Raw genomic sequence first — 23,157 nt, forward strand, 5'->3', positions numbered from 1 at the left:
TTTTAAATGTGATTGTTTAAAATTAAATTACTTGGTTTTAAGACAGCAAGATACTGAGGCCTACAGGAAAACACTGTCGTTTTTTTTAATTTACACAGATGTTTTTAGGTTTGGAATAAACTTTAAGCATTTGAAATGGCATAAAAATAAATACAGTAGACTAATTGCTAAATGAGACCATTTTGGGTATGTGATGATCATTTGAATAACATGACAGTGCCACACATGAATAATATGAACAGAGCTGTAGATGGACTTGATCATTGGCTAGTACTGGGTTGAATAAAACTTTTAAATATCTTGGCCATATTGAATAAAGTTAAATTCCTCTCTCCTGTAGCTTTTTGTTGCCATTATTTTTTATTTTTGCTTATTTTTGTTTTGTAATTGTAGCTGTAGTTAGAAAAGTTTTCCTGGGAGTAGAAATATAATTATTTAGGCATTAAACAAAGAGTTGTTTTAGGAATTTTACTATCATTAGGAGGATGTTTAAAAAGACTGGAATTCCATTGTCTTGTAAGAAGTAAGAAATATTTATTGATTCCCAAATGGAGCTGAAAAAAACCTTTCCTCTTTTAGAAAGTTGTGAATGACCCAGCGAGAGCTCTAGTAGGCTTTACTGAACCAAGCTGCTAATAGTTATTTAATGTTATTCTTTAGTGTGAAAGAATCTCCATAGATTTTCCTTTTAATCTCTTTGAATTGCAGGCTCATAAACCTCTCTGATGAGTCCTGCCAGTGTTTTCTTAGATCCCGCTGTTGAGACAATGGAGCCACAGAATTCTTTCACCTCTTGTTGTCAGACAAATCCAATAGAACACAAGGTCAGAAGGGCCTATACTTCTAAAGGTTGAAAGATTCTTTTTCAAGAAACCCCATAAATTATTTGATTTTATCATTACATTTCTCAGGAACCTCTCTTTAACTATAATGCACTGCTTTCTATATGTAAGTAAATTTGGACATTCTTCTTGTCTCCATTCTCTTATTTGGCTAAGCTTGTGAGCACAGCACAGACTGTGAACAGACCTTGATGTTCCTAGATACCTTAGAAAAAGTTGAACCCATTTAGTTCAAAAGAATCAGGAATCATGTAGTGCCATTGGACTCAAGATACAGTCCACCAAATGCCAGGCAATGCTATTTTTTGGTTTGTTTGGTTGGTTTTTAATAGTTATTATCATTCTGTAGCAAAGATTCAGATTTAAAATCTTGAATCTGTTCCATTAATTAAGTCACTTCTAAGTAAGTTAATGTTTTTTCGATATTTTTAATAGTGTCATGTTAACAGGAGAACTTCGAGATAGGATTTGCATTTCTAGATCCCTATTAAAATGTTTCATTGCAGTGAGCAAAAATTATTATATATGTATTGCTATAAAAGAAAACTCATCTGTTTTGAAGATGCCATGCCTGATTAGTAGACAATTATCAAAGCTAATTACAGGTTCTTGTGAGTTACTTTAGGGGATTGGGAAGAATTACTTTTTCTAATCACTACTGTGGAGTAGTGAACAAGCGGAGATCATTGTTTAAAAAGAAAAAAAAAAAACATTGGTTTATTTGTGCTCCTTCCTTGTAACTGTAGTGGGGGTTGAGAGGAGGAAGGGAATTTGCTATTGCCCCATCCCTGGACACCTGCTTCTCAACAAAGGATCTTGGTCACCCCCCACTGCCCACATTTAGATTCACCTTTTACTTGTATGTACCCTGTCTGCTCATTATACAGTTCTCTGGGGATCCAATTTTCCCCTGAGTTAATCACCCCCAGCCTTTTTCAGAAGTTGTTAGATTACTGTCCTTTAAAAGAATATACTTTTCTTATGAGACTCTTCTTTCCTTATTTCTGTGAAAAAAAAAATGTAGCCATTGGAGTCTCAATGCACTACCTTTAAAACTTTTTATTGAAGTGTAACATATATACAGAGAAGTGCACAAATTTAAGCGTACAGCTTGATGGACTTTCACAGTGAACACACTCATTTAACCAGAAGACCCCCTGTGCCTTCTACCAGTCACCACTCACACTCTCCCTCCCCGCCAAACAGGGTTGTTTTGCCTGTTACCTTTCATAGAACTGGGCATGATACAGAATGTTCTCTTTTGTGTTAGATACTGATTTTTAAAACCAGAATCCCCACAGAAACTTGGACTATGTGCACATGGTAATGAATAATCAAGTCAGCATGCAGATGTTTAGACAGCCACAGAATATGAGAACATTTTAATATACTCCTTTGAACTCTGACCTGGGGCAAGGTACTAACAATATTTTTGCTCTAATTTCCCTTTTACCATGAGATACAATCTAAGCTAACCTTTCAACTAAGAAATATGTAGTTACTCTAAAGTTCCTGTGCTTTGAGATAAAGAAGAAAAAATAATAATAAAAATGTAAAAGCCACTTTTCTGAGTAGGTAGAATAAGAGAAAGGGTTGCACATGAAATAGTAACTAGGTGAGAGTAACAATAGTTTCCCAGTAGAGAAGCAGAACAGTAGGAAGCTGACTTGCTTGGTAGTTATATTTGCAAGTTATTTCTCATTTATTATCTTTAAGTAAAAATGGCATAATGGATATATGTGAATGTGTTAATTGTCTTTTTGTACAGTGACTATGCTACAGGTTTCTAAGATAGGTTAGATTAAACAAGCTGATTCATCTTGTCATCATCTATGCTTTGTCTGGTTTGCTTAATTGATTTCAAAATTACTTAAGATATGTACAAGGTACCCTAGGATATAAGCAACTTGGTTGTGAATCAATTACACTTTTTTTTCCCCCCTAAACAGGATCTAAGTGCCAGCCACCTCATTCTTCAAATCTAAAACAGTGTTTGATTTCTCCATTCTAGCGAACTACCTTGGTCCTTCTGAGTAAGAAATTAAAATGTGATAAGATGTTTTTTCTCCATTCATGAGACTTCTAGGTAGAGCTTTTTAAAAATTAGGAATAACTGAATAGCATTAGCCAAGTGTACTTTACAAAGAATGTAGAAATTAAATTGTTTTGTTCAGAAATTACTCAGCATACTCATAGATTTTGCATAAGCTATTCAGTGGGCAGACAGAGATGGAGGAATTATCTCTGACCACTGGGCAAAGTCTATATCTTTGGATTTTAAGGACAGTCTGATTGACTGTTGGTATGCAGTAAATATGAAGTAGTATAATATTCGACGTACCTTAATAGAAAACAATGGCAAGTTCAAAATATTGTATAATCTTTTCATCTATTTTAAAATTGTGTAACTCACCAACAAATTTTGAACAGGCAGTTATTAAATATAATTAAGTTGCAGGCATTCACACAACAGAACAAAGGGAAGCATTCTCAGCAAGTGAACAAGAGAACAGTGAGACAGCTAAAGAAAATTTCATTGGGGTTGGGGGAAGATTTTAGTAGTTTTTTAAGCATTGACTTCTAGAATAACAATACAAGCATACAGGAAATATGTATGCCTTTAAAAACAAAGACAAGTGCTTCCATCTATAGTTGCTTTCTTTGTCCCAAAGTACACTTGTTTTAAGCAAGAGAGTATGTGCACTTACTAAATTTAGGTGGAATTCCAGGCTTTCTTGGACCTTCCATCTGTAGGGAAAACTTTGGCTCAGGAAACAGCAGTGGAATATGAGCACAATATAGTTTTGTTGTGGGATTATTGAAATATTAAAACAATTCTCTCTTTAAATTACTTCTTCTGTTGCAAGCAATTAAAAATCAAATGCCCCTTACATTTGGGTAGAGTTTTATGCTTAAAAGCACTTTTAGCCTGATCTCATTTCATTGGAATAACATTCTTCTATCAGTCTGCTTGAGCATACCACAGACTGGTTAGTTTAAACAAAATTTATTTCTCATAGTTCTGGAGTCTGTGAAGTCTAAAATCAAAGTGCTGGCTGATTTGGTTTCCAGTGAAGGCTCTCTTCTTGTCTTGCATACAGCCTCCTTCTTGCTGTGTCCTCACAAGGCCTTTCTTCCACGTGTGGGTGTGTAAGGAGAAAAAGATCTCTCTCTCTTCCTATTCTTATAAGGCCACCAATCCTGTCGGATTAGGGCCTCACTTTATGACCTTATTTAATCTTAATTATCTCCTAAAAGCCCTATCTCCAAATACAGTCACATTGGTGGTTAGGACTTCAACAATATGAATTTTGGTTGAACACAGTTCAGTCCAGAGCAACCCTCCTGAAGATAAGGAAGAGATAACTCCTATTTTAGAGATGCAAAAACTGATACACCTAAGGTTAGAAATCAGGTACAGTTATTTTTTCACAGCGCTACACTGCCTTCTTGGCTACACATATAGTTTGATAAAAAAAAAATTTCCTATTTCTCACAAAATAGAGATCACTGGTTGATTACAAAGAACCATTAAAACTGACTTCATACTTCGGTGTGCTGCATATTTGCGAAAAATGGGATGGATTTTGACTTAAAATTTGTGAGAAGTGGTATGTTCTAGATTTCTTAGTCAGCTGAAGTCAGGTAGCTTTAACACTGCTGTCAAAAGTAGTAAGCTAAGTTTTTAAATGATAGGTAAATTAGAATTGTAATGACCAGGCTGGAGTTGCCTTCTCAGCATTCTTCATAGTTACAGTTAAAGTTTCAAAATTAAGTGTCTCCTTTTATATTTTACAGAAGATGATCTAAGAAATATGGGACCAGTAGATGCTCAAGTACATCTTGAAGAAATGTCTTGGAACGAAGGTTCGAATTTTTTTTTTTCTCTTGACTACAGGGAAGAAAAATATTAGGAGTTTTCTGTAAGGAAAAAAAAAAAAAAAACCTCATAGGATATTTAAAAATCTTAAAAAGAAATAATAGTTTGCCTATCCATGTATATGTGTGTGTGTGTTTGGAGTGTTTTTGTTTCATTCTTAACTTCATTTATTGATGTCCCCCTATATATGACTCATTGCCAGTTATTTTTCTATTCTGATTAGATGTTAGGTACATACGGTTTCATAAGGGTTTTGTTTTGTTTACTACTTTGGTTTTTGCATTACTCTCTATGTAATATGGTAAATAAGGTCCAAGAAGATAATTTTCTCTATACATCTTTATGTTGACGATTGAGATAAATTCCTATTAGAATTTTTATTTTCTCTTTATATGGAATCATAAGCTGTCAGGGCAGGTCTTTTAATGTTATATCTTATACCTGGAGGCTTGATTTTTTTTTTTTTTTAACTCTCTTTTTGTTTATCTCTTAGGAGGAAAAGAAAAATCTGTCACTCCTCTTAATGACCCATTATTAAGTCATGTATTTTCCCTTTTCTATTATTAAAATTTTAAATCTTAAATCTAATTTAATTTCGCCATTCTTCTGATAGTTCCTTGAATTGCTCTGGTTAGGCATCATTGAGAAAACATCCTTTTCTAAATGGAAGCCATGAGTACCACATTTCCAGTCTTTCTCTGGACAGATGAGGAAAATCTTACTATTTCCTAGAATTTTATAAACTCTTACCCCTATAACTTTATTTTTCAGCCTGGGGCACAAATTTCTTAAAGGTTTATAAAAATTTACTAATGAGTATGGATGGGTAGAAGATAAAGCCATCCTTCCTGAAACTAACTTTACTTTTTTAATGGCAGATTCTTAGTGCTCTTAAGAAGTCGGTCACAAACCATACTGACTTATAAGGGGAAATCATGTTTTTGTCTGTGGGACCGTTCTACCACCCAAATGAAATCTTACAGTAGAAATTCTTATTTGCAGTGAATAATTGGAAAATTTTAGGTTTTGTGTAACTGGGCACCTAGTAGGGGCGAGAAGAGCCATGGCTGTGAAAACAATACACCAGTGACATAGGCTTTTCACTGCTAGTTTGTGGAGGGGACAGACTAGAACATGTTATTTATCAGGAAGATCTGCCCAACTAAGTATGTTTTTTGAAAATATAGGTTTCTGCCTTATCAGTCATGCGTGTGTGTGTTTGTGTTTAATCTCTTATTAAATGGATTAGTTCCTGTTGTTGATGTGGTTAATATATTTTGTTTACCAATGATTCCTGATAATGTGAGAATAGTGAAAACTGGTTTTTTGTGATTTTTCCCTTTTTATTAATCTTTTAAAAATATAATAAGATTTTATTTTAAATTAAGAATATGGCTTGGCAGTTCAAGCATCTGTTCAGTCAGTAAATACATGGACTTTCTGATACAAGTGAAAATGCTAACATATCAAAGGAAATATATAACATGAAATCATCAAGAATTATCTTAAATGTGTTATTGTTCATGGGATTCCCTAAAGTAAACTTGACAGTAAAGAAGATGTAGAGAATCTCAACCACAGCCAATGAATTACTAATAAGCAAATAGTTAATTTTTAAAATATAGGACATCCTTAGATGCTTATTTAAATTAAGGGTTTTATAATCGTAAAGATAAAAGTAATCCTTATCCTTATGAGAGATAATATTAACAGCTACACAAAGCCATTATTCCTATAGGGGTGCTTAAAAACTAATCGTACAAGTTTTGAACTAAAACGTTTTTTGCAATTGAAAAGAGCAGTCTTGGCAGATGAAGTTAAATAAAAAGTGTGATCAACTGGGCAAGTAAAAAAATTATTTAAAGATTTCTTCAGGATCATTTTCAGAATAGCTTTGGAAGGTGAAGATCCAAAACAGAAGAAAATTGAGGAAACCCTACATTAGATATAGCCAAATTGTCAGCTGCTTGATCAAAGGACAGTATGAAATGATGCATTTTATTATGCTTTAACGGCATACCTAAATTGTTGAGAGATTGAAAATAACCTTTCCCCTTACAGTTAGTCTACTATATAACTTGTTCTTTTATTAGTCTTCATTCAGTGTATTTAAAATGCTTTCTATGAAAGTATCACTTTGTTAAGAGCTTGACAGTAAGATAATATAAGAAGAAAGTTTAACAAGATGTGAATTTTTAGTGAGCATTAACATTTGGAATCATCTATGACAAAATTCCACAGTAGCCCATGGTGTCCTCTGTGTCATTTACCAAGCACATGTCACCTCAAATTGTTTCTCAGTGTTCACTGAGGTGGTAAAAAAACAAGAGAGGGAGATTAAGAAAATCAGTTGTTAGAGAATGTACATTTTTAGACAACTTAATAAAACAATTCACTTTGAAAACATGCTGTAGTACATATTTGCTGGCTTAGACAGGGAAGATATTCATTTATATTTTTGAATCCAAGATTAGTTTTCTTTATGGAGAAAAAAGGCATCATGGGGAAGAATAAAAAGCAGGATTAGGTGAATAAATTCACGTTTTCTGTACTGAGAAAAGCAGCACATAAAGTTGGTTTACTTAATTGCTAATTTTTCTGAGACTGAACTTTATTTAGAGAGCAAGTGTAAGGCAGTTGAATTTTTTTTTAATTACATATGATGAGACCTAAATATTAATCGTTTGATAACAGAATGAATATATTTGATTGTAGGAATTATGAGTCCTTTCAGACTTCCTTCATTTATCTCTAATAAAAAATTATGATAGTGATAAAATAGATAATGTGATTGATAAATTATTTTTCTTTGACAGTCATTTCTCAAAGACAGTAAAATGGAATGAACAGTAGATCAGAGATTCTTTCAGTCAAATGACACAAGCATTTCAATTTCCCAGAAAGATGATAGACTTAAAATTTCTTCCATTAGGCAGCTAAACGTACACCAGATTGCCTCCTTGGGGCACCTCACTTCAGTGATTTTCCTGATAATTCATATATCATTTGTAAACACCAAACAGATACACCCACATACCCCACAGGAAATAACAAACAAAATGGTGTTGTGTTTATATATTTGAGGCAGGATTCTTGAAATAGTGTGATACCAGTACATAAAGTATCTAGGTGTTGAACTTGATAAACAGTTGAGTTGGCAGTTTTCTCTAAAAGGATATACCCCAGGCAAAAGCATCTTGCTCCTTAACAGTGAAACAGGTAAAACTGTTGTTCTTTCTCCTTCACTGTAATATTTTAGACAAATACATTGTTGAGAATGTAAAATTTATATGAATCTTAATGAACAGAAAAACTTCAAGTAAGTTTCATGCTTAAAAGCAACCCATCTCCCCCCAAATCTTTGGACTTCTGATTTACAGCTTTTGCCCATCTCCTCTACAAATATTCTTTGATAGATAATTTTTAGAAATACTGCCCCGTACAAGAAATTTTTTCCAGTTTTCCTTTTAATACATTTTATCTTTACTGAGCTTCTTTATTTTGTTTTGGAATCTCTTTGGAATAAACTCTGCATTTTTTTAAAGGTGTTAGCAAAGTAGATTCTTAAGCGTTTGAAGCATTATTTTGTTTCCTTTGCAGATGATCACTCTTTTTCACTAAGTTGCCGATGTGGTGGAAAATACAATGTTTCCAAGGATGAAGCAGAAGTTGTGAACTTGATTTCTTGTGATACATGTTCACTAATTATAGAACTCCTCCATTATAGCTAAAATTGTTCACTACTTGGAATCCTTTAACTGTGAATTCACACATGATGAGGAGAGGCCATTCCAGCTTTGTCCATTCAAGGAAGCGGATTCTTTTTTTGTCAGCCCTATTATTTGCAAAGAAAATATAAGATTGTCAAGCAGAGGCCTCAGATTAATAAAAAAATTAACTTAGTTATTCATATGTATTTATGATTTATATTTACAGGTTGCCACAAAAAGGACTTGAACTGTAAATTACATTTAGTGAATTCCCATTTGTGAATTTTATTATTGTTTCCTCCTTGGTACAAAATAAGAATTTTCTTTTTCCTAATATAAGCATGTCTCATCTTCTGGTGGTTAACAGTACCATCATATTCCTTTATTGTTACTAAGTTTCTGATCTAACAGATGATGCTAACTGCTGAAGTTATAGTCCTGTTGTACACCTATCTCAAACTCTAGGTCTTTAGAATTGAATTAGAGTCTCTGTGAATAAAATGTGCGGCCAGTTCTGCCATAATAAAGGCTGGATATGGATATTCTCCCATTATGAAGGTTATTTCAAAGTTATAAAGAAGGCAAAGTGGCAACAGTAGAAAGAAAGATAGCTTTGGAGTCAGAAGACTGAACTCCAGTCCTGGCCCTCTATTTCCAAAGTGTGTGAACGCTGCATCTCAACTTTAAATATAATTTAAGAAACAGAAACTTAAAAAATAACAATGAAATTGGTGTATTACTTTCCTTTTTATTTCAGAGTGGTAAGATAAAGCATTAATGTCTATATTTATGAATGAGGAAGTACTGCATTGCTGGTAGGATGAAATGGACTTTTATAATGTATTATTATTGATTGGCAGACTGTAGATGACATGCCCCAGAAAGATTTGTCTTTTGGATCCCAGTACTGGCCAGCCACCAAATATATATATATTTATATATTCCTTTGTATTTAATACTCTGTGTACAGTATAAGTCAAAACTCATTTAAAGAACTCTAAGGGATCCTTTTGGGATCACAGCTTTTTTACTTAACTTCAAATGAGTGGGCCAAGCTTATAACTTAGCAGCTTTTTATTAGGTCTTGGTGTTGTCAGATGATTGGACTTATAAATAAGAATAGTTACTATTATGACCTAAATGTAGTTGAAGCATGAGGCATATTCAAGAAGAGGTTACTTTCATTATACCTATAAAACCAAAAAATTCAGAAGTGAGGTGGTCATCCAGGTTTGCCCTGCAAAATATTTTTATATCTATCATGAAATTTAAATGACTTATTTTAGGTTACTTTTTTATCCATATATTTTGAATTAATGTAGCTTGTAGAGTATATGTTGCTTATTCTTTGCATTTAACAATTAAAAATAACAAACTGAATAGCAAATAGTTTATTAGTAAATACACGGTTTCAATGGCAGTAATAAGTTCACTTGAACAGGACACAAACACATCAAAAGTATAAATGCTTGCTAATCATCAGAAAATCTGTGGACATTAGGGCTGTCACGTAGAAATCCAAAATCACTCAGAGGCCAAATCTGTAAAATCAATAATTGAAGACAATTAATGAAAGTGATACTATATCATCATCATATTCCCTTCTTCACTTCATCCCTTTTCTCTATGCCAGATAATTAAATGCTTTCTCCTTACTCATCACTCAAGAATAAAACTTTCTACATCAGAATAAGACTTTAGAAAATAAACTTGTATATGTATTTAAACTCTAAAGTTTGGAACATTCAAACATTATACAAGAAATTATATGTGTGTAGTGTGTGAATACATATGCATGAATATGTGTTTCCGTGTTTTCTTTTAATGCCCTCATGAGTTAACTACACCTTCAACTTAAAGTGTTTAGGTTTTAAGTACTTGAATATGGCATCTGTTTAAGTGTAAAGAGTCCTGTAAATTATCCAACAGCACCAAGTATAAATGTCTATTTTTCTCCTTATTGCTTGTGATAAAAAGGAGAGGCTGGTCCAAAAAAAAAAAAAAGCACTAAGAATTATATATTCTCTATAACCACGATAAGTCCATGACTCACTGTCTGTAACTGGTATATCCCTTGCATTACAGGTAGTTTGAACCTAGACGGCTTTTCTGCAGATGCTCATTAAAATATGCTCAGGATATGAATATGGTTGTAAAAGTTGTACAAGAAAGAGTTTTAGAAATACAGATTAAAGGTTTCTTAGGCTACAGCTAAGGTAGTTTGAACTTTATTATTATAACAAAAAATTATTCTCAATTACCTATCTCTATGGGAGTGGGGGGGGGAGAAGAATGTTTTACATATAGCCATTAAGTAAAGGACAACTGTTCATAAAATATAGTCACTGCAACCATTAAGCCCACTGACAGTCTGAAGGTTTCAAGGTTCACTTTTTTTTTTTTTTCAGCTGAGAGAATAAAGTCTACATTTTAAGCAGAAAACAGTACCTTAAAGAAGATTCGTCCTCTTATTAGTCCATATGGAATAGGTCCATAGTACCTGGAATCTGTAGAATTCTGTAGATTATCACCTTCTAACCAAACATGACCCATTGGAACCTAGAATGAGAGAAGAAAAGCAGCCCCTAATAAAAAAAAGATGAAACCTAAATTGGGTCCTATAATTAAAAAGCATATCATTTGGAGGCAGAGGGAAATGTCCTAAAATTGTCTTTTATAGAATACGTAGAAATACTAAGATTTGCATTTTTGCTTTTATTTCATGCAAAATAAAGTTACTTTTACTAAATATTCAAGGTTTCGACTTTTTAAAAGACCTATCTTTTTTTGTCATGTGATTCCCAAACATTAATTTGTTATACAAACCCCAACTGAGGTTATAAGAGATCAAAACAGTGTGACAGAGTCATTAATTTAATAGACTTCAAAAGAGGTCATTAGGGTGCTGACTGAAAATGTGCCCTCCTGTCTCAATAACAGCATAAGCAGGGCAGCCACTCACTCAGCAACATCCTGGGGCCAACACCAAGGCTAGACCTATTAGAATGCTCATGATGAACTAAATGGTAATTGATTGTGACATCAATTACAAATAATCTCATCATTTTATTGGAGTGGGCTTGTCAGAATTCTAATTAAGATCCCTGTTCTGCCTTTGTACAGACCATATCTTCAATGCATTATACTTCGATAATGACCATCAAGAACCAGAAGGACCTATTATAAAATCATCAGTTGTAAAATTAATGATGGTGACCTTCTCCTAAATGAAAAGACCCTATCTCCTATATGTCCTATGTATTAGTGGTAAATAACTTAGGTTTAAATCTTTACTCAGTGACAACCATAAGCATATTTAGAACAAATACATTACTTCTTTAAAAACTCTTTCTGCAATATGAGCTATATTTGCCCATTAATATCTGATCAATATAAACTTAAAGAATTACTCCCCACAACAATCTTTAAAATTATTTTTTAAAAGTTTTTACTTTACAGTTTTTGTTACCCAAAAAGGCTGGATCATTGACCAGACCAAAATAATCTATTGGGAAGGAATTTATTTTCACTATTTTGACTGGCTTTTACTTGGAAAATTTATATGAAGAAAAATATCCCTATTGAGTTTAATAAGAGAGACTGCAATTTTTTTAATGTCATAAATTACTGTTTTGAAAAATAATCATAAGCATGTAAAATTTGAATTTCACTTTACATAAGAGGTTATATGATTCTGGAATGTTAAGACTTAGAAATATTTGCCAAAACCTACATTAATTCTTTGCATTTAGATACACTTAAATGTTAAAATCTCTGTATTTGTAAAAAAAGAATATAAGTTTAATTGAAGAACAGCATATCGTATAAGTTCACTCAAAATATGTTTTTCTGATTTTTAAAAAGATGTTATATGAATAAATAAAACCATGAAGGAAACCAGTAAAGGCAAAAACATTCTACAGACTAATAAGGCAACATACTAACAAGCTAGGGAGATTTCTGTCTGCCCATCTCATTGACCGTAAACCAGGATGCATGGTTCATATACATTCCATCTCTCCATGGAGCTTTCCCCATACTTGCCTGCCCATACCAAATTCTCTGATTGTTCAGACCACTTACCATGTAAAGTCGGCCTTGTCTGGGGCCCTAGAAATGTTTATAACTCTTTGTACCTGCTTGGCTTTTGTGTAAGTTTTTACTATTTTATGACAGAATAAGTCAATAGATAGTAATGTCATGATTTTAATTTTTTTTTTTTTGAGAGGGTTAACTTTATTACTACTATTACTTTTTGCCAATCTGATTGGCGAAAAGTGGTATCTCAGTGTCTTCATTTACTTTTGTCTTACTATGAATGAAGCTGCATCTCTTTTCATATGTTTAAAAACCATATGTAGTTCCTTTTCTGTGTTCTCTCATTGCATGTGTTTTGCCTTTCATCTGTGGGGGTTGATGATCTCTTTTTCCTCTTCATTTCCTAGGAGCTCTTTAAATATTAGGAAGAGTAGCCCTTTGTGATTCAAATGGCAGATAATTATTCCCAATTTGTCATTTCTGTTATCAGTCTTTGCTTTTATGGCTTCTGGATTTTGAGTCCTAGTTAGAAATTCTCTCATGGTTTCATTTTTTACATTTAACTATTTTACTCTTTTGGAATATATCCTGACAAATGGTATAAACTTTGTAAAAATTTAAATGTTTGTTAATTTAATAGTTAATTTAATACCATGGTGATATTCTTCTCTGCATTTATTTATTATTGGCAAGGTAGAACATTATTTTCTGCATATGTTTTCTGATCGTTTTTCATCTCAGGTGAATGAATAGTCTGTATGTATGTTTTGCACATGTTAGTCTTTGGTATAATTTTATCACCCTGAAAGTGTTCCTTATATAATATAGACAGGGTTCTTATATTTATTGCAAATATATTTCCCAGAATATTTTTGTCCTTTCTATTCATACGCATTATGTTCCACAAAGTTTTAGGTTTTTTATATATTAAATATTCACCTTTTTACCTGTGTGCTTTTTAAAATATATATATATATATATATATATAATTTTAAATCTTTACAGCACCTAAACCAAAGTTGGAATTCAAATCTTTGCTGTTGATTAAATAGCTCTAAGTAGAAATTATTTTCAAGCACAGTTATAACTGCCATCAGCTAGGTCACTTTTGTGGCAGTTATGACCTAAGTTTCTTCCAAATTAGTGAAATAAAATGATGAAATATTATTTCTGCAGTAATAAAATTAACAACTACGGAAAGAAATGTTTAAAAGAAACTCAAAACATTATCACCAGGAGCCTTTGGAGGAATGTGACCTAGGCTATCTACCTCTAGTCCTTGATTATTATGGGGTGGTACCAAAGGGAGGAATAGTAACAAAAAAGTGTCTATACATGGGTTTTTGGTTTATTTAATTTTTAAAAAAATTCATTTGATCGCTTCAATAATCTGTGAAGTACTGTTATTGATATTTAGTTGAAATAGGTTAAAATGTGTGACATGCTGACTCCTACTTACCTGAAGCTCATACATGATAATGACGATGCATTCATTTATAGTAAAGGGATAATACCAGACCTAACACTTAATGTAAAGTACACAAGTCAAGGAAACAACCTTATCACTAATGTTACATTTAACCTAACACAAGTTTCTCCATAGCAGGAAAGCCTCTAAGTGTGGATCATTTAAAATCAAAATCAGTTACCTTTGCTGACCTACCTTTCTATCAGTTACTCAGTTTATCAGGAAAAAAAAGTTTGAAATTATTCCACTTTTGAAATATGCAATTATTTTTGGTATGAGGGAGAAGGGTGTATACTTTGTTTTACTTTAAAAATCAGTTTCACAGAGGTATACTTTATTTTTTGTAAAATACAACTGTTTTAAGTTTTGGCACATTTTGAAAAATGTACACACCCATGTAACCACCAACCACAATCAAGATATATAACATTTCTATCATGTCAAAAAGTTCCCTTCTGGTCCTTTGCAGTTAACTTGCCACCACCATACCCAGGCCCAGGCCCAGACAACTAGTGATCTGCTTTCTATTATTAGAGACTAGTTTTACCTATTCTTGAGTTTCATATAAATGAATTGCAAAGTATCTGTTTTGTGTCTGGCTTTTTCACTCAGCTAGTTTTTATGATTATTCTATGTTGTATGTCTTTTATTCCTTTTTAACTGTTGAATAGTATCCCATTGTAAACCACAATCTTTATCCATAATCCTATTGATGGATATTTGGGTTGTTTGCAGGTTGGGGCCATTATAAATAAAGTACTATGAACATTCATGTACAGATCTATTTCTTTTAAGTAAATACCGAGGGGTTGAATTTCTGAGCCATCAGTAAGTGTATGTTTAACCTTAAACATACATACATAAAGGAAAGTATCAAACTTTTCCAAAGTGATTCTATTTTATACTCCCAACAGCAATGTATAACTGTGTTTCTAAAGTTCCACAACTTCTCAAGCAGTTGGTATTACCAGTTTTTAAATTTTTGCCATTCTAGTAGGTGAACAGTATTACATTTACTCTTCTTTGACAAGCTTTTTAGTGTATCTTTTGTGAGGTGTCTATTAAAATATCTTGGATATTTTTTAAATGGGTTATCTTATTCATTGTAAGAGTCCTTTATGTACCTTAGGTATGAATCTTTGACAGGAATTCCAAATATTTTCTCCCTGTCTGTGAATTTTTCTTTTTTAACTCATACATCTTTATATATTCTGGATACAAAAGTCTTTATATATCCTGGATGTAAAGTCTTTATAAATACTTTTACCTATTATCATTTATATGGTTACAAATATCTTATCCCAATTTGTGTTACTCTATGAAGTCTTGTGATGAATAAAAATTCTTAATTTCAACATGTAGATAAAGATATCAATCTTTCCTTTATGGTTATTGCTTTTTATGTCTTAAGAAATCCTTCCCTCACCTGAAATCATATATACATTCTCCTATACTTTTTGTTTAGTTTTTTGTATTTTTTTTTTTAAGTTTATTAATTTTTTTTTTTTTTTTTTTTACATTCTAAGATGTTGTGGAGCAGTTAGGGGTGCGGAGGAGAGGGGAAAGGGAAGAAAATAAGGCGGGAGAAGACAGAAGGAAGATGGGTGTGGTTGAGGCCTGTGGCACCCCCCCCTTATTCTGGCAGGGAAGACCAGGGGGCTTCCAGCAGTGGCTCAGTAGTCATTGCTAGGCTGGTTGGAGATGTCAGAGTGGTGTGGCTGAAGCCCTCGGCCCCCCCACACCTTGGCTCGGGAGCCCAGGGCACTTCCTGTGGTGCTCGTCTGGTTGCCACTGTCAAGGGGGTGTGGCCGAGGCCCTCAGGCCCCCTCACTGCCCTGGCTGGGAGCCTGGAGCACTTCCTGCAGTGGCTCGGTAGTTGTCACTGCACTGGTTGCAGATGTTGGGGGGCATGGCTGAGGCCTCTGGCCCTACCCAGGGGCTTCTGGTCCTTCTAGGTTTTATAGGTGTTCTTTGGTGATGTGAGACCTTTACGAGTTAATATCAAACTTTGTGTCTGATCTGTGGGTATTTTGTTTTTCTTTCAGTTCTGCGCTGGATTATTCGCTGTTCCCACCACTTAAATTCTACACTGGAACTAATTTGTTGTCCTTTGCTTACTTCTAAAGTAGGGAAACGTCCTGTGAGGACCAGCACTTGAGCCCTGTAGTTGAGCTAAATTGCTGCTTTGCTGCTGATTCCTTGGGGAAGGCTTTTTGTGCAGCTCACATTTTAATTGTTAACTTCGTATGTACTTATGCGTCTCGTGAGGTCTGGTTCACCTGGACTCTGGTCTGGGCCTGAGTCTTTTCAGCAAACTGCACCCCTGCAGTTCTGTATTCCTGACCAGTCTCCACTGAGTGGTCCTGCACTGATCGGGGGGCAGATCAGCTGTCCATGCTGTGCCCCAGTGTTCCCCTGGTGGGCCCATCTCCCCCACTGCCTGCACCCTAAACACTTCCCATGGGACAGGCTGTACACCAGTCCCTAGCAATAACTCATTGGCATCTGGGTGGCTACTTTTTTCAGTTGTTGTGGCTCCATGCTCCTGCATGGGTCCACTGTAACCTTGTTAGTGGTCTTGCTAGCCTGAGGGACACCAAGACCCTCTTCTCCCCTGCTGCCTCCAAGCAACTTCATACAAAGGGCACAGCTGTGGCTTTTGCCAACTCCTCTTGCTCTGTGTGCTTACCAGCTCTAGCCTTGAAGTGGCCTGGAGTTGAAATGATGGGAGCAATCCTTTCTTTCCCTCATCTTGGCTTCTCCTGCCTTCATGAACTCCACAGGTCTCTCCTCCTCTCCCCTGAGCTCTAGTGGCCCCAGCTTGGCTGCCATTGCTTTTTAATAGTTGTAAATTGTTTGAATTTTTATTTTCTAAATGATGTTTTGGCAAGCAATAGTTTTTAATGTTGCTGTGGTTCAATTCATAATTTTTTCCCTATTTTTCATGTTTTGTGTCGTAAGAAATCTTTACCTATCCCCAAATCATGAACATATTTATACTATATTTCTTCTACGACTTTTATAGTTTTAGCATTATGTTTAGATATATAAGCCCGTTTGAGTTAACTTCTGAATATGGTGTGAACTATTTATTGCATCTGTTTTTTGTTCCCTTTTTTCTCCTTTCTTTTAGATTGAGTATTTTTTGAATTTTGTTTTATTCCTTCTTTTGGCATGTTTAATATACATCTTGTCTTTGAAGTTTTGCTGTAGGGCTTACAATATATAACTTTAATCACAGTCCACATTCACATAAGGTATCACAACCTTCACATATTATATCACTTCATGTAAGATGCAAGAATTTTACAATATATTTTCATCCCTATCTCTACCCCTGGCATTTGAGTTACAGTCATCAAACATTCTACTCATGCCATAGTTCCACAGTAAATTATTATTCCTTTTTATTAAAACAGACAATATATAAAGGATCTTAAAACAAAATACATGTTTGCCCACATTTAGCATTTATGGTGCTCTTTATTCTGTTGTGAATCCAAATTTCCATCTCCTTTCATTTTCTTTCAGTTTGAGGAACACCCTTTAACATTTATTGTAGTAAAGTCTGCTGGCAATGAATTTTCTCAACGTTCTTTAAAAGTTCCCCCCAATTTTTGTTTGAAAATATCTTTATTTCACCTTTATTTTTTGACAGATATTTTCAATGGATTGATACTGTTTTTTCCCCACAACTCTTTAAAAGATTTCATTTCAATGTCTTCTATCTTACTCTATTTCTGATGATAGATCAGCAAAAAATCTTTGTTCTCATCTGTATGTAATGTGTTTCTCTGTGGTTGCTTTGAAGATTTTCTCTACTGGCTTTCTGCGATTTGATCATGATGTTCCTTGGTTTGATTTTCTTGGTATATATTTGGCCAGAACTTCTTAGATTTCTGGTTTACAGTTTTGATCAAATTTGGAAAAAAAATACATATAGATAACCACCTTTTTCACTCACTACCTTGGGATTTCCATAGTGTGTATGTTAATCTGCTTAATATTGTCCTGTGGGTTATTGGGGCTATTCATTTTCCCCCCAGCCTTTTCCTTTCCTTCAGTTTCTATAATTTTCGTTGCTGTATCATCAAATTCACTGATCTTTTCTTTTGCGATTTCTAATCTACTATAAAGACCATCTAATGTATTTCTAAGCTCTAGAAATCCCATTTTTTTCTCATGCAGTCATGTACTGCATAGCAGTTCAGTTACCAGACTGCTATACAGTGGTGGCTACACCATATAGCCTAGGTGTGTAGTAGGCTATACCATCTAAAGTTTGTGTACATCCACACTAGATGTTCGCACAACAGTGAAATCACCTAACAGTGCTCTCAGAATGCACCGTGACTGTATTTACATTTCTTTCCTCATGTTCATCTTTTCCTCTAGATACTTGAAAATATTTAGAGTTGATGTTTTAAGAGTGCTTTTCTGCTAATTCCACCATCTCGGTCATTTCTATATCCATTTAATTTACCTCTGGTTTGGGGTTACATTTTCCATCTTCTTCACTTATCTAGTAATTTGTGATTGAGCTTGATATTCACTCGTTGAGTGGATTTTGTTGTCTGTCTTTAAGAGTGTTGGATATTGAGAGGTGTGTTTAGTTTGGGGGAGGCAGTTAAGTTAGCTGCAGATCAGCTTATTTCATTCAGGCCTTAAGCTTGTTCGGTTGGGTTTCTCTTATATTTTACTTTCTCTCTTACATTTTACTCTAAGGGCTATGTTAGCACTGCTTCCAAGTCATGATCCTTCCAGTGTCTCTACTGAATGCTCTGGATGCTCAGCAAGCTCTGTCCACACTGGCTGGTCATAACTCATCTCTCTCAGCCCTATGTGAGCCCTGGGACTTGTTTGGCTTACAGCTCTCCAGGAATCATTCTTTGCTTAGTCCCTAAGTTTTACCATAGCAGACACAATTTAGTATTTAGACCCAAAGCCAAGGGAATACGTATGTATATTTCTGGAGACCTGTCTTTAGCTCCCTCCTCTCTGGTATCCTGTTCCTTAAATTCCAACCACTTAAGCATCCATCTACCCCAATCTCTGTCTCCTCAACTCAACAGGATCTCCCATGTTTTTCTTGGATTTCCCCTTGCACTGTGGTCTGAAAACTGGCTTAAGACATCAAGTTGGGGCATGCATGGGCTTTTCCTTCTCTCAGGGATCAGTCCTATACTGCCTGCTGTGTAGTGTATGAAAAAGCTGTTTCACATGTTTGTCCAATTTTCTAGTTGTTTATAACAGGAGGGCAAGTCTATCACCAGTTACTCCCTCACTGCCAGAAGCAAATGGTCAAATTACTTAATTTTTCAAGTATTTTTGTTTTTGTTTTTAGCATAGTTTTATAACAATGCAAGAGAATCATTTTGGCAAGGACTAAAATATTTTGTAAGTGAAGTGTGCATTTCACCTTGCATCTCTTTTAGTGTCTGTCATCTCCTATCTGTTTTTATTTTACTCTTTTTCTGTATCAAAATCTCTAGAAAAGATCTGCCAAACTCAGCATGCAGTTACGTATGAATAACAAAGTTCACTATGGTATTGTCTACATTCTCAAAATTGGCAACAGTATAAATGCTCCTCAGTAGGCAGAGACTGAATAAAATATAGTTCATTTACATAATAGTAGGCAGTGGTAAAAAATAAAATAAAATAAAACTAATTGAAAGATTTCCAAGGTACAGTCAGTCAGTTAAAAAAATAAGTTGTGGGGCACTGCGTGCGTATAAAAAACAATTTTTTTTTTGTATTTCAAAATTTACATTTTTATGACCAGTAAGTATTACTTAGATAATTTAAAGTGTATGTGTAAATATATATATGCACAGACAGATACATATACGGGTGTCTTAAAATGCTTAACCTTTTCAGTGATATTTGTTCTTTTTAAAAAGGGAACATTGTCCATCATGATGCAGGTTAGGAAGAGTTTTGTTGAATTTTTAAACTTTTGTTTTTGTTTTGTTTTTTGTCTTTGGTAGTGTGGAAAGAAAATCACCTCAATTACAATCTAAATAGTAGGTTCTGCTTCTTTGTATAGCACAAGTAAATATGACTGCAATTAGCAATAGTGTCACCAAATCTCTAGATGACTAAAATATTAAGTGTAGCCAAGAGCTCATTTATATTTAAACAAACATAAAGTACAACACATTTTTGGTTTGGGTCTGAAATGCAAAACCTGACTTCTCTGGTATGAAGTGAGGCAAGGGACAGAACAAAAATTTCCTTTCTAACAGTTATTGGCTGTTAGAATAACTTTAAGTTTAAAATTCAAACCACGTACGAGAAAAAATTCTATAACCAATATTATAATAAAATATGAAGAGGATAAAAATGGTAGATTTAAATCTATTTTTTTTAAAGTTGAAAAGGACTCTAGTAAACACATAATAAATGTTTTGCAAATGGCCATAAAATGGAAATGCCTAATTCTGTCTTTGTTCATTACTTCTCATAATCAAAACTTTTAATAGATTATTTCTTCTTTTTATACTCTCAAATCTGCCAGGCCATCTTGAATGAGTGCATAAGACTGAATAAGAATATTTTGAATACGTTTTCAATGAATGCCGCAGAGAAATTTTTACTTTTGCTCACATCTGAATTTTCCCGATATCCTTAAGTCATTCTTGTTTTTCTTCTCTACCTCAGAGGTTTACTAATTGAGCTGTGATAACATAATCAAAAGAATTCTTGACAAAAGAGTCAAGCCTAGTTAAGTGCCTCCTTTTTAAAAGTACAAGCAACAAATGTAATTGCCTCATGGCCTGTGGGTATCCATTTAACAAAAGAGGCTTTTGTGGGGCAACCCACAGGTGCTACCTTTCTTGATTCGAGTGATATCTGATGAAAGAGTCCACAATATCAAATAACACATTTACTAGACTGTAATCAAACTCATTTATTTGATTAAGGAAAGAGTTCTAATTAAGCAAAAGTTCTGGCTTAAAAGTAAGATATTTATATGCCTGACCTTTGAGAAGTTTCAAAAAACAGAAAATCCCAACAACAGAGTGATTTTTAATTAACCCTTTATTTGCCACATATTTTACAGTTTACAACCAACAAAGGTAAGGTGTGCATTGGCCCTACCTATTGCTCGTGCTTCTTTAATGGTTTTGGTAAAATCAGTGGGGAAAAAAGGAAACAATAGTCATTAAAGAAACAAATAAAAATCACGAAGGCAAGGAATGCAACAATTTTTTGGAATTCTTTTTTACATGATTTTTTTTCATTTTCCTATAATATATAGGAAAAAGAGAGGCACACACATTTTATGAAAGCAATCAGATAAACCCTGTTTCTTTTTGGTAAAAGAAAATGGGAGTGATATATCAACAACACAAATCTCAAAAGTATTTCATTTTGCACACATATTTTAAAGATTTTGTTTCGTGTCTAATGGAATAATCAATTAAATATAAAATGCATAATTTCCTTTCCCAGGAAAAGTCAGTATAATGAATATACATTCATAAGATGTTATTTTAGTCTAATAATTAATACACATAATTATTTTTTATGTTACTATCTTGCAACTAAGCAGTATCAAGTCATATTACTACACATCATGTAGCAAATGCATGTTCTGTTTAATCATAATTTATAAAACCAAAAGCCAGCAATACTAAGACCCTGTGCACACAAACTACTGGAGGGAATATTTGGAAAATGAAATAATTTATTAATAATATTGTTCTAAAAGGATTTCATAAAACCCAGTATTTGACTCATGTAACAGTAAAATTAGAAATGCCGTCAGTAAATAATTATTGTTTACTCTTCCTTTAGCACCAGCAAAAGCTATAAACAAAAACATATGTAAAAAAGGGAACAATAATATTCCTTGAGATACAGTAAATGAGAAGAGCATTTTAGAACACAAAGCTGAGAAAACATTATTAATCTTTGATTTTAAAAAAAGGGAGTGTATCAAGTGCCCGTTATGGGTATCTCTGAAAGCAAACTCAAGGAATAATTTCACTAATAATCTGTTTTCACTGACATTCTCTTTCCCATAACTTCTTTCCCACTTTTTGTTTATCAATAGTAGATGAAAGTGCTTCCAAATAAATGCTAGATGGATGACAAAGAGATTACATTTATAAGAACCATGTACAGAATAATTAAATACACTGATTATTTCTATACAGTCCTGCTTCTTTTTCTCATTTAAACTCTGCCTTATTACTATCCTATCCGTGTCATTCCTGGGGACTGTTATTGTCTTTCCCTACTTAAAAATGGTTCACACATTAGGTTCATAGTCATCACTAAAGAGGAATTTACACAAAAATTTCAGTAGGCTACCCCTACAGCACTGGAGTACAAGTGTGGGAGGTCACTGGGGCGCGGGGATATGCTCTCATTATTAAGCATCTCCCTGCTAAGTAGGTTTAGAACTTAGACTAAGACTTTCCTTGCTCATTCTCATAGCTATTGCAAGCTAAGCTCCTTCATCTTCTCCCTAAGTACTCAATGCCTCCATCCAGCCTGAACAGTCATCTCTGATGGGTTGTTGAGGAGAGTGGCTCAAGATACAGCTCACAGAGTCATAGTCCTGAGTTCTAAATGCAGCTCTGCAACCCACCAGTTAAGCACCCTGGGCAACTTAAACATCACCTAAACAACTAGGACTAATAAATACCTTATGGAAATATTGTGAGAACCAAATTAAATAACACATATAGCTTCCAGCACCTAGTGCACTCAAGAAGAGCACTTACTAGCAGTTCTCCCAGCTGCTGGTATGAATGATGCCTGCTGGGCTTTCTTTGTTCCTGGTGTGCTAAGCATTCTACCCAGTAGAATTTTCTTTGTTCCAGGTGTCCTAAGCATTATACCCAGTTCTGCAAAGTGAACTGTGCTTTGCAATTTTACTTTATATTTTTGGTTATTTTCTTTTACACTGTTTTGAATTATTTAGCTCTGGTGCTACAAACACAAGTCTTTGAATTAAATCCAATATAATTTTAAAAGTACATTAATTATGAATAAGTGCCGTATTAATTATGCTAACTGATTTAATGAAATTCACTTTTTAAGATTAAATCATCCCAGGTTAAAGTAAATACTACCATTTTTATTCTTTTGACAGGCATCTACATCAAGCAATGTTTGTTAAATATCAAATGTTTGTGCCATTCCTTAGAAGCATCCACTTCTTCAGAAGCATTTACCACTTGTCGGAAGGTGGAGGAAGGGGAA

At 34.0% G+C, this 23,157-nt stretch overlaps 2 protein-coding genes across 4 annotated transcripts in view; one reads left to right on the plus strand and one right to left on the minus strand.

The window, feature by feature from the left end:
• DNAJC24 (DnaJ heat shock protein family (Hsp40) member C24) overlaps positions 1-9,757 on the plus strand; it is a 56,740-nt gene extending 46,983 nt beyond the window's left edge. The window contains exons 4-5 of the mRNA XM_063094604.1: positions 4,641-4,709; positions 8,323-9,757. Of these exons, the coding sequence (XP_062950674.1) occupies positions 4,641-4,709; positions 8,323-8,453 (200 nt within the window). The 3' untranslated portion in view covers positions 8,454-9,757. The remainder of the gene's footprint in view (positions 1-4,640; positions 4,710-8,322) is intronic.
• Positions 9,758-9,808: 51 nt separating this feature from the next.
• IMMP1L (inner mitochondrial membrane peptidase subunit 1) overlaps positions 9,809-23,157 on the minus strand; it is an 81,829-nt gene continuing 68,480 nt past the window's right edge. For all 3 annotated transcript variants that reach the window (XM_063094603.1, XM_063094601.1, XM_063094600.1), the window contains 2 exons: positions 10,881-10,991; positions 9,809-9,973 (listed from right to left, as the gene is read on the minus strand). In XM_063094603.1, coding sequence (XP_062950673.1) covers positions 9,905-9,973; positions 10,881-10,991 — 180 coding nt within the window. In that variant the 3' untranslated portion in view covers positions 9,809-9,904. The remainder of the gene's footprint in view (positions 9,974-10,880; positions 10,992-23,157) is intronic.

This window comes from Cynocephalus volans, chromosome 4 (genome assembly GCF_027409185.1).
Source record: "Cynocephalus volans isolate mCynVol1 chromosome 4, mCynVol1.pri, whole genome shotgun sequence".
NCBI classification, from domain to species: domain Eukaryota; kingdom Metazoa; phylum Chordata; class Mammalia; order Dermoptera; family Cynocephalidae; genus Cynocephalus; species Cynocephalus volans.